The sequence below is a fragment of the Anoplophora glabripennis genome, unplaced genomic scaffold (genome assembly GCF_000390285.2).
Source record: "Anoplophora glabripennis isolate ALB-LARVAE unplaced genomic scaffold, Agla_2.0 scaffold1, whole genome shotgun sequence".
Lineage (NCBI taxonomy): Eukaryota > Metazoa > Arthropoda > Insecta > Coleoptera > Cerambycidae > Anoplophora > Anoplophora glabripennis.
This window is the reverse complement of record NW_019417028.1, coordinates 2627396-2638466: the sequence shown is the minus strand read 5'-3', so window position 1 is coordinate 2638466 and position 11071 is coordinate 2627396. Positions and strand designations below refer to the sequence as shown.

Here is an 11071-nt window from a genome sequence, read left to right as displayed (position 1 = left end):
GCTTCCTCATAAAAAATAGAACAAATAATGTTCAAACTTTTTTTCTTCTAAATTTAATTACAACGGAGATAGAGAGGTTAATGTAAATGGGCGATTTTTCAAAAAAGCCATGTATATCTAAAACTAATCAAGTTGGCCAAGATCTTTTGGTAGGTACCAGCGAAGTAATTTCAAAAGAAGAGGACGGGACATCAATATCAAATTTTTTGTATTTATCACCGTTTTGGCTGTACCATATAAAACTATCGAAAATCAACCATCCTATACAGGTTGGTCCATTTTCGATGGGAATTCAGGGTATTTCAGAAATTACTAAAGATATGATAAATCTGACATCACGTTCTCGAGCTCGATTTTCATCGAAAACTCGACTGTCAGATCGGAAATTTGCTATCTTCATTTGTTTCTGAGTTACAGGGCGTTTCTCGTTATTGTGACACTTTTGAACATGTCTGTATCTCAGCTGTTAAATAAGTTAGAGTTAAAGTGAAAACTACTCAAGACTAATTCTTTGGCGTAGAATTGAATGCCGGTATTAGATTTTTGGTAGGTCTTAAGATTCCGGAGTTATGACCCAAAGTTATAATTTTTTAAATGGAAATCGTAGCTGGTTATGACCTAAAAAAATTGAGATTTTTTTTGCTTCTCAGAAATATACCACATGCTATAGTTATTTTTCCAAACACAGAAGATACGGGGGGCTATGAAAATACATAAAAACTATAATTCTTACTTTTACAAAACTTATATCTGTTGTAAAAATATGACGTTTATTTAAAATATATATTACAGATAAGAAAAGACAGTTTTCAAATTTTTATTTCACTTCAACTGAAGTTACAATATTAAACGTAAATTAAACAATAGTAAGTACCTACATCAATAAAAACTTTCAAAAATGATAGCTAAATGTTCAAATTGCCGTCCCTCAACTGTCACACATTTCACGCATCTTCTGGCAACGCTTCGGGTAGCATTCATTAAATGTATAAGTATTTGAAATATTATTAAAAGGAATTTTAAATATATTGTCTCTTAGAAAACCTCAAAGGAAAAAGTCCAACGGACTCAAATCAGGTAACCTAGCTGGCCATCTGATCGGTCCGTTCGTTCCTATCCACCTATCTCCTAAAATTTCGTTAGTATTATATTATCACACGAGTATATGTTGTGCATTTAAAATAAATGTCATATTTTTACAACAGATATGACTTTTGTAAAAGTAAGAATTATAGTTTTATCTGTATTTTCATAGCCGGTCATATTGAAAAGGAAAAAAATATAATTTATATATAAAACACCCCGTATCTCCCGTATTTGTAAAAATAACTATAGCATGTGATATATTGCTGAAAAGCGGAAAAAAATTTCTATTTTTTTTTAGGCCATGGTCAGCTACGATTTCCATTTAAAAAAATATAACTGGGTTATAACTCCGAAATCTTAAGACCTACTAAAAATCTAATACCGGCATTCAATTCTACGCCAAAGAATTAGTCTTGAGCAGTTTTCACTTTAACTCTAACTTATTTAACAGTTGAGATACAGACATGTTAAAAAGTGTAACAATAACGAGAAACGCCCTGTAACTCAGAAACAAATGAAGATAGCAAATTTCCGATCTGACAGTCGAGTTTGCCATGAAAATCGAGCTCGAGAACGTGGTGTCAGATTTATCATATCTTTAGTAGTTTCTGAAATACCCTGAATTCCCATCGAAAATGGACCAGCCTTACACATGCACATTGAGACCAATTCCGGTTTATTCGGATAAATTTTAAGTTAAGCCTCACTTGCACTAAGTGAATCTCAATTTCCTACAAATAAGAGCTCACTGCTCCCAATGGAATAAATTCCAAGGAAGTATCCGAGGAGAGTAAATCACTTGAGACAGATCGACAGTTGAACAAAATATAATTCTAAACGACATTCTTTTTGTTGCGGTAACAAACACGTTTCAGCAGAACGCATCTACTTACGGCAACATGATTTTTTCGTTGTCCTTGCAAATATTCCATCAACAGCAGCCAAAATATCCGAGCAGAGCGCCCCGCCCGGACCGTATCTTCCGGTGTACCGTCCGCGGAGGAGATTCAAACTAGCCGCCACGCCGCCCCTGAGCGGCGGCGTTTCGCGCGCCGCCGTGCCGTGTCCTTATCGCCATCGCGTAATGGCGCCGGCACGGGCCCCCAGCAGTACCTCGTAGGCGACCGCCAGTGCCAGGTGACGAAGTGGTGCGAAAACACCGTGCCGCCGACTATGACCCGTCGAAAGGCTCGTGTGCAGCATCCAAGGCCTTCTTCCTGCGGAGGATCGGTGTCAGTGTGTGCTTAAACTAATCAGGATATCTTAGTGCGAGTAACCGGTCGCCGTCCGCCGCATGATGTCGCTGCTGAGTGTCACAGGTTAGTCGCTTTCTCATGTCCGTCAATCATCCCGGCGGCAGCTATGACGACTGCCATGTGCCGCGGTGGTATTTTCAGCGGTGCAAACGTACGGCATCGCACAAAAAAAGCGGTTATTTATGCCCGGTAGATCGATAGCGCTATCGGGCCATGCGTTTCCCGTGTGCCGTTGGCACCGTGGTTAATGAAATTGATAAGGTGCAGTTATCAGCTGCGTTTTAATTTAATCTCGTCAATTTTGCCGGGTTGCTGATAGGAAGCAAGGGATGCAAAAGTCGTCACCTTAAGTTCTTCGGTTTGCCTTTCAGGTTTTTCTCAAACCGACCTATGAGTTGGGTTCATTGCTACATCATGCAATATTAAAATCTGTGGAGGAAATTTGGGTTTCTGTTTAATGGAGCTTTAATAATAAAAACAATTCCATTCATTGCCCAACAGATTTTTCCAATTACGGGACAAAATTATAAAATGAGATATACAGAGTGTCCCAGAATATGTAGGCAATCTCTCGGATTTATACAGTGGACGTTAAAATAACATGACAAGTTCTTATAAAAAATTTTCCCCTACGAAGATACGGGCCGCTAAAGGATGCCCCTGAAAATCGATTTTTTTTTTAATAACATTTAAAATACTTTGTGTAATTTAATTAATTTTTAAAACGATGGACAACAGATAAGACTCCTTCAAAATTGACCCATGAAAACAATTTCGCTTATTTGGTTTGCCAAATAATATTTTTAGATATCTTGAACCTTAAACTAGAAAAAAGGCACTCTTGGTTGATATTGATAAAATGAACTGTTTTCGAGAAAAAACTATTTTTGTTTAATATGATTTTTATTACATAATTTTGTATGTCGGTTCAACTTGAGCTCCTTCTAATTCAAGCTCTACGAATTACAGACTGTTGAATCCTCCACAATGTTTCAATTAGTCCTTATTTCGCGATAATGAAAATTAATCCTTTCTAATAAGTTTTCCCTAGTATCGATTGGATTGGCATAGACTAAAGTTCTTAAATGTCCTCATAAAAAAATCTGGTGATCGAGGAGCTAAGCCACTGGTCCTCCTCTTCCTGTCCAACGATTTTAGAAATGCCAGACTAAAATGGGGTGGTGCTTCTTCATGCATGAATCACATACTATGTCGTATTGCTAGAGGTAGGTCGTCTAAAAGTTCTGGCAAGTTGTCTTGGAGAAATTCCAAATAAAGTTCTCCAGTTAACCTTCTAGGCAATACAAATGGTCCAATGAAACGTTGCCACATGATTCCGGCCCTTATTCAAATTGGTGCTGATGATGCGTCACAACAGAAGCATCTGGATTTTTCTCCTGCCCATAAATGCAAATTATGGGAGTTTATGATTGCATTTTTACAAAATCCAGCTTCGTCCGTAAAGAGAATTGAACCGTTGAAATTTGCGTTGTTTCTGTACCTATCTAAAAGCCAGTTTGAAAATTCCATCCCTTGCGGAAAGTCTACAGGAAGAAGTGCATGGACTGTAGGTGATAAGGATGCAGTTGCTGCTTTTTAAGGATTCTAAGAACCATGGATTTTGGGCAGCCAATTTCCGGACACTTTTTGAAGGATTTGCTTCTACGGCATTTAGGATATCTTCTTCAGCAACCTCACTGCGATTGATTTGATTTTCGCAATTTTAATTTTATATATTACCTACTCAAAAAGTACGCTAATGCATGTAATGTAACAAATAGATTGGAATTTTTATCAGTCTATCATAAACGCAGATCCACTCTTTCAAAAGTTTTCTTATCTTTTATTTTTATTTAAAACGTTAAGTATCAAAAAAGCAACCATAGTAACAAAAATCAATGGGAAAAACAAGTGTAAATAAAAGTGACATTTTTTAGATAGGCACAGAAATAATACAAATTACATCGGTTTATTTCTCTTTCTTTACGAATGCAATAAAAATCATATTAAACAAAAATAGTTTTTTTCTTGAAATCAGTTCATTTTGTCGATATCAATCAAGAGTGTATTTTTTTAGTTTAAGGTTCACGTTATCTAAAAATATTATTTTTGTATCTGTATCGTAAAGGGTGTAAAAAAATGACATTATTGTTCTGCAGCTAGTCCGTCCCTGGCAGACCAAATAAGCCAAATTATTTTTTTCAATTTTTAAGGAGTTTTATCTGATCTGTTATCCATCGTATTAAAAAATAGTTAAATTACACAAAGTATTTTAACAGTTATTAAAAAAATCGATCCCTTAGGGGCCTCTAATAATACATGATCAGTCAAAAAGTCCTGACGAAACAAAGTTGCTTTTTCTTTAATGGAACACTCTGTATATTATTCCATATTTCAACTCTTCTCGAAATTAAAAAAAAATTCATATAGCACGTCATGTACCTAAACTTAACCGTTTTCGAGATATCGAACTTTGAAAGTAACTTTTTACTTTTTAAGTATATAAAAAAAGGGCCCTAAATTATGGATTTTTATTTTGAAAATAACACAAGGTGAAGAATATGGATATGATTTAATTTTATTATTAGTTTTTTAAAGAAAATAAAAAAGCATATAATAGTTCAGGGTTGATAAAAATGTATGAAACGAAAAAATTTATTTTTTTTAGTGAATGTCCTGGATTTTTAAAATTTTATGAAAACAACAATTATTCCAAAATAAAAAAGATAGAAAGACAAGTTTTAATAAACAACGAATATTTTCTTTGGAATTCTATTTTATAAGGTGCTCAAAGTGTTCACCATTTAGCTCCCGACGGTAATGAATTCGCTGAACAAAATTTTGTAGTGAATCTAAAAGATGAATGTTGGGAGGAATAGTGGAAATTTCACGCCTTATCCTTTCCTGCAACTCTTCGATATTTTGCGGCCTATTTTTGTAGACTACATTTTTATGTGACCCCACAGAAAAAAGTCAAGTGGGGTCATATCGGGAAACCTAGCCGGCCATTCAATTGTCCTCTGCCTCCAATCCATTTATCGGGAAAAGTTTCATCTAGCTGCCCGTACCATTTCATCTAGCTGCCCGTACCACACGTTCAAAATGTGGAGGAACCCCATAACGTTGAAACCATATTTGTTCTGCTGGTAAATTGGGATTGTTATTGTTCGGGAATAATCGTTTAAGCTCTGGAATAATGTGTTCTTGCAAATGTAATAAATGTCGTTCAGAGATTAAATTTTCGTTTATAAAATAGGGCATGATGTGTCCACCAATAATGCCACACCAAAAATTTGCTTTGTGTGCCCGTTGGATGTCAACTTCCTCCATCCAATGTGGATTTTGGTATGCCATTTATGTCGGTTTACCTGCCCGTTTAAACAAAATGTAGATTCGTCAGAAAACAATATGTGGACTCTGGTAAACGAAATTGATGAGATTATGAACCGACTTTTCAATAATCTCATTAGTTTCGTTCCCCCAAAACGGATTCGAAAGTTAAAATTCGATGTGTTACGTTTTGCTACAGAGAAATTTCCAAACTGACTTATAATAATAATAATTGAGGCTCAAAAATATACAAAAATAGAATCCACCACTGAAAGACTTTTGAGTCGCATGCGGCTTATATACAACTTGAATATAACCATTCAACATGTGTAATATTGCGAAATAATGCGCTTTAATGGAAAAATCAAATGCGAATAAATAGGGGAAGAATAATTAACGATAATTGGTAGAAGGCCAAGTTAAGGCATAACGACAAACCCTTTGTATTCAGAAATAAATCGTTGACAAAGAATATTAACACTAAATATTTGCTATTTATTTTCATTTTGTGGTTTCTCTTTAGTTTTTATAAAAAATTATTTTAACATTACCGCATATTTGAAGATAAACCCTATGAAATGGAAAATGCTCATCGTGGACCTTCTTTATTTTTTACTTTAAGTAGTAGTTGTATGAGAAATCACAAATGTAACTAGCTACTCGATGTTGTTATTTGTTTTTGATGAAAATCTTTCCCGGTTGATGGATATGATCCATAATACGACGGCATGGCGGAAAGACTTAATCGGGCCCTACGAATGAATGTGAATGAATATCAAACCGACTGGGACCTTCACGTACCTTGTTTCTTATTAGCTCAGCAGTCCATGAGACTACTAGAAGAACACCAAATAGCATAGTCTTCGATAGAGAGTTGAATCTACCCTTCGGCATTTCTTTTGGCCACCCAGGAGATCGAGTTGACACACTGGAGACTACCCATCTGTAGAATCCGTAGAATAACCCAGTATTCTATCCGTGGGCACATAACATTTTAAAAATCCCATTATATTCATATAATATTACACGGAAGCTGTTCTACCCGTAGCAAGAGCTCCAAGGAAAAGATTAGTAGCTTTCAATGACTATCAATCACTCTAAGAACCGATATGATGACTCCGCCGTACCCCATATGTTCGATCTGCTAGAATTTTCATCCGGCACACACAATCTACACCAAATTGGGTTATTTATAAGCGCGGGATCGATATTATTATCGCAATATGCGTTTCCCGTGTGGCATTGGCCGGATAATTAATGAAATCGAAAGGTTGCACCTAATAATTTATCAAAATCCTTGTTATTTTTTACCCGTGAAAGTTTTTTGAACAGAGCTCTGGACCTCGGAACGAGGTAGCAAAAACCGCAGTGGAAATTAGAAATTATGAAGTTTAACTTCAGACACAGCTTGTGCATTAAGTACATTAATTTTATCGGCGATGTACAGGGTCCCTTTTATGTCTTTGTCATAAATTCACGAGTTTTGAGATTGAAGGTGTTAAAATTTAAATTTTTAACCAATGATATTATACGAGTATTTAGTTAAATATATTTAAAGATATTTAATTGTCGTAGGTTGATGGAGCCTGACTTATTGATTTAAATCAAATCAAATTAAAAAAAATATTTGTAGAACAAAAACATTATGAAAACATTATGAAAAAAAAGCTAACAAATGACTGTATATTTAACTTTGTTTCATTTAATTTTTGTACCGTCATTGATAAATATAAGAAATAAGAGCGGTCCAAGATTAGATCCCCGAGGAACGCCTGTTTTCACCAGTACTATCTATTATTAAATAGTATTAAATTCAGCTAGAATTACTAATTTTTTTCGTTTTTGTTAGTCTCGTTTTGGTAAATCATAGTGAACTGTCTTTGTTCAACTAGTCCTGTAATTAGTATTACCACTGCTGGATGCGGTAAAATAAAATAAAGTAAAATATAAATGCCAGCGACTATTATTGTTAGTCGGATATTCTGGTTTCCGATATCATGTATCATTACTGTTAGCTTTAATGTAGTTTACGATTTATCACTTTCCCGATATTCTAGTATTCCAGCATTTTAGGTTACGGATAAGAACGACTATCATAAATCACACAGAATTTTTGTTTTTCATGTATAGTTGGAATTTAACTGAAACATTTATAACAGTTAATGCATTTCCTTTTTAATTTTTCGGTAACTTAAATAAATTTATGTAATTTATAGAGTTATAAAAACTAAGTGTTATTATTTTAAAATTTTTAAATTAATTTCATTTACTGTGGTGGCTGAAAACAGTAGGAAATCGCGAAACATTAAAAAATAATTAATTTCATTGTGTTAAGGGGGTCCATACACGTTGAGACTTGTATCGATACATCTCGTAGGTGTGGATTTTATGACACCAATGTCAAAGTGTACAGTGTATTTCACTTCAAGTGAATACAAAGCCATCATTTTCTTCGCAAGGGAGATAAAGAATTTTTTTTAACTATTATTATTTAATGGCTATCTTTTTGCACTAATTGGTGCTACAGTGTCAACATTTGTAATAATCGACAAGCTTGAAAATAGGAATAAGTTGGGAGCAAAAAATTATTACGTTTCCCCCTAAGAGTACGCCTCTGTGTATAAGATCCAAGTACGTTTGAAAATTCAAAAATTACGTACCAATTTTTTATTGAAATAATTAATTTTTTTTAAGAATTATCTCTTTCCTTATAAGAGATAACGTAATGAACCAACATAAATGCGATGGCTTATTTCTGCATTTTTAAGAATGCTATGCCCGTTTTAAAAAAATTCTGCTGGTTTTCCCTCAACAGATTTACTTCGAATATTGGATCACTCAATAATATAAATTAATTAAATTTTTCGATACCCAACCTTGCTTTTACACTACCATTAAACTGTTTGTACGTGGTAATCGATATCATTATCACACCATGTTGTTATCTTAACTACTTAATGAAATTGATAATTTGTAGCGAATGTTAAATATGTTTCCAGGACTATTTAATTTAAATGGATTTGGCTTGATGAACAAACTGAAAAATATGGAGTATAGACCAGGGTGGATCTGTCGAAATATCCCACATCTTGAATGTAAGAGGGGGCAAGGTAATTTTTGGTGGAATACCTTCAGTACAACTCACTTAATAAAAGTGTAGGTCCCTAGATCTGGGCGAGGTCCGGAACATTTTCAAAATTGCAAAAATGTTTAAACATTTTTTAAAAATACCTATTTTATCTGAGCTTTTTACTTATACCTTAGAACCTATGGATTTTAGAAAAATATTGAAGAGGAAAGAAAATTTTAGAATTGAATTTTGCACAGTATGCTGTAAGTTAAAAATGTTAACAGATAAAATAGGTAATTTTTTAAATTTTTTAAAGATTTTTGCAATTTTGAAAATGTTCCGGACCTCGCCCAGATCTAGGGATCTACACTTTTATTATGTGAGTTGTACTGAAGGTATTCCAGCAAAAATTAGCTTGCTCCCTCTCACATCCACCTCAAAATAGATCCGCCCTGGTTTAGTCGGGTTTTATTTTACTTTTTACCGAGCTTTTTTATTTTTGGATCTTTGGAACTTATTTTATCTCTAAGCACATCGACAGAATAAATAGAACTTACTTCTAACAAACCACCTTCATGAAAAATACGTATGCAATATCAAGAAAATACCCCGTAAACAGATTATTTTGACGCCTTTACCGCACCGGCTAAGCAATTCCACATCACACATGTACTAATTGTGTTTCTATCCGAAATCGATCAGAATAAAATTAGCAGCTGTGGCTGGCTGGGTCAGGATTAGTTTACTCTGGAGCTAGATCCACGCCAGTGTAATAGAATCTGCATGGGTGGGAGGCATACTTCGTTTTCGATTTGGGATCCGCATTATCTAAAAACAATGGGTTTTCGGTTCGCAGTCTTTATTCAGCTGCATTCAATGGAAGTGCAGAACTCAACTTCTATAAATTTTAATCTGTTTGCCCTTCTTTTCCGCGGCGTTTGCTCGGAGGCTCAGAAGTGTTAGGAGTTGAAGATGGAGAATGATTGTTTTAAATATTTTCTGCGGTAATCTTCTTAAATGATTCAATGCCCTTCAGTGCCAATAAAAAATCAATAAGCTAATACAATGGCATGGCCAATATGTACAAGTAAATTACAGGGTTCGCCATCGAGCAAACTTCTGACACACTGCTAGTTGACAAATGACAACTTAACTCACAATGTAGTAAAATAAATTCAGAAAATTCTACAGCCACACCACCTGAAGTGCTCTACCAAATCATTGTAATAAATTTTCCCATTTTTACCTAGTATTTATTCGCCTGTCCTATGAGCCTTGGAAAATATAGTTTTCACTTTAAATTCACTTGTAGCGCGCTTAAAATGTAGAAAGGTCCAACTACACAACGATACCAAAATCACTCCGATCCGACCATTCCTGCGCCCAGCGGTCGCAAGCGAATAGTTATTACGCTTTGAAGTTTATCTACCTCTCTATACACTGTTAGATTCTGCATCTAGCGTTACACTACTGGTTCCTTAAACATTTTCAATGTCATATTTGCAACAAAATCCAATTTATATAAAATGTGGTTAATAAGGTTTAAACTTGTAAAATTAAGATTATATCTATAAAAAATTCCACGAAACATTCCAGAAGAATTTTTCCACACACGTGTCTGATATTATCTGAAATTATTTTCTACTTGACTCTGCAAAACGACCATTGTTTCAGCCGTAATAGGAGGGTAAGATAAATAGAAATTACTTATTTGCAAAATAGTCTAAATTGCTGAAATGTTACTATATCGGAATGTACGTTTCAAATTTATCTCTAGAGTATCCTTACGATTCAAGAGAGATCGATCATTGGGTCTAGAACAATATTTGGTAACTCTATATTGCAGGTTTAGGCGTACATGTAAAAGGTTTTAGCTTCTATGTGAAAAAAAGGGAAATAATCCATTCATAATCATAAAACTGGAATCTGGAATTGTTGATAGCTTAAATGTTTATTCGTTTTTCTATTTCACTTAAAAAGTGTCTTGAGTTATTTGAAGTAAGACAGTTTATATCGTAAAAGTGCTGAAGACTCAAGTGAAAAAATTACGGCCAGTATCAACAACTTTACGAAGAACATCGTTCATTGGAATAATAACACGGCATGGTTTTCCTACGGTCCTTTCAAAATTTATCGAACATTAGGATGTTCTCTTGTTATTAAATCATAAATAGTTAGTTTTAGAGAAGTTTACATCAACGTTTAAAAATTATGAATTAAAGTAATTTTCAGCAGCACACTATTGGGAACAGGAAAGAGTTATATGGGTCCTTTCACTAACAAATATTCAATCTTCAAGATGCTGGTTTGTATTTATAACAAAAAAATA

The 11071-nt window shown here is 34.4% G+C and overlaps 1 protein-coding gene across 1 annotated transcript in view; it reads left to right on the top strand.

Annotated features, from left to right (window-relative positions):
• Positions 1–2197: 2197 nt before the first annotated feature.
• The window catches only part of LOC108910349 (protein unc-13 homolog B), a 465101-nt gene continuing 456227 nt past the window's right edge, over positions 2198–11071 (top strand). Inside the window, exon 1 of the mRNA XM_018715183.1 lies at positions 2198–2405. Within this exon, the coding sequence (XP_018570699.1) occupies positions 2381–2405 (25 nt within the window). The 5' untranslated portion in view covers positions 2198–2380. The remainder of the gene's footprint in view (positions 2406–11071) is intronic.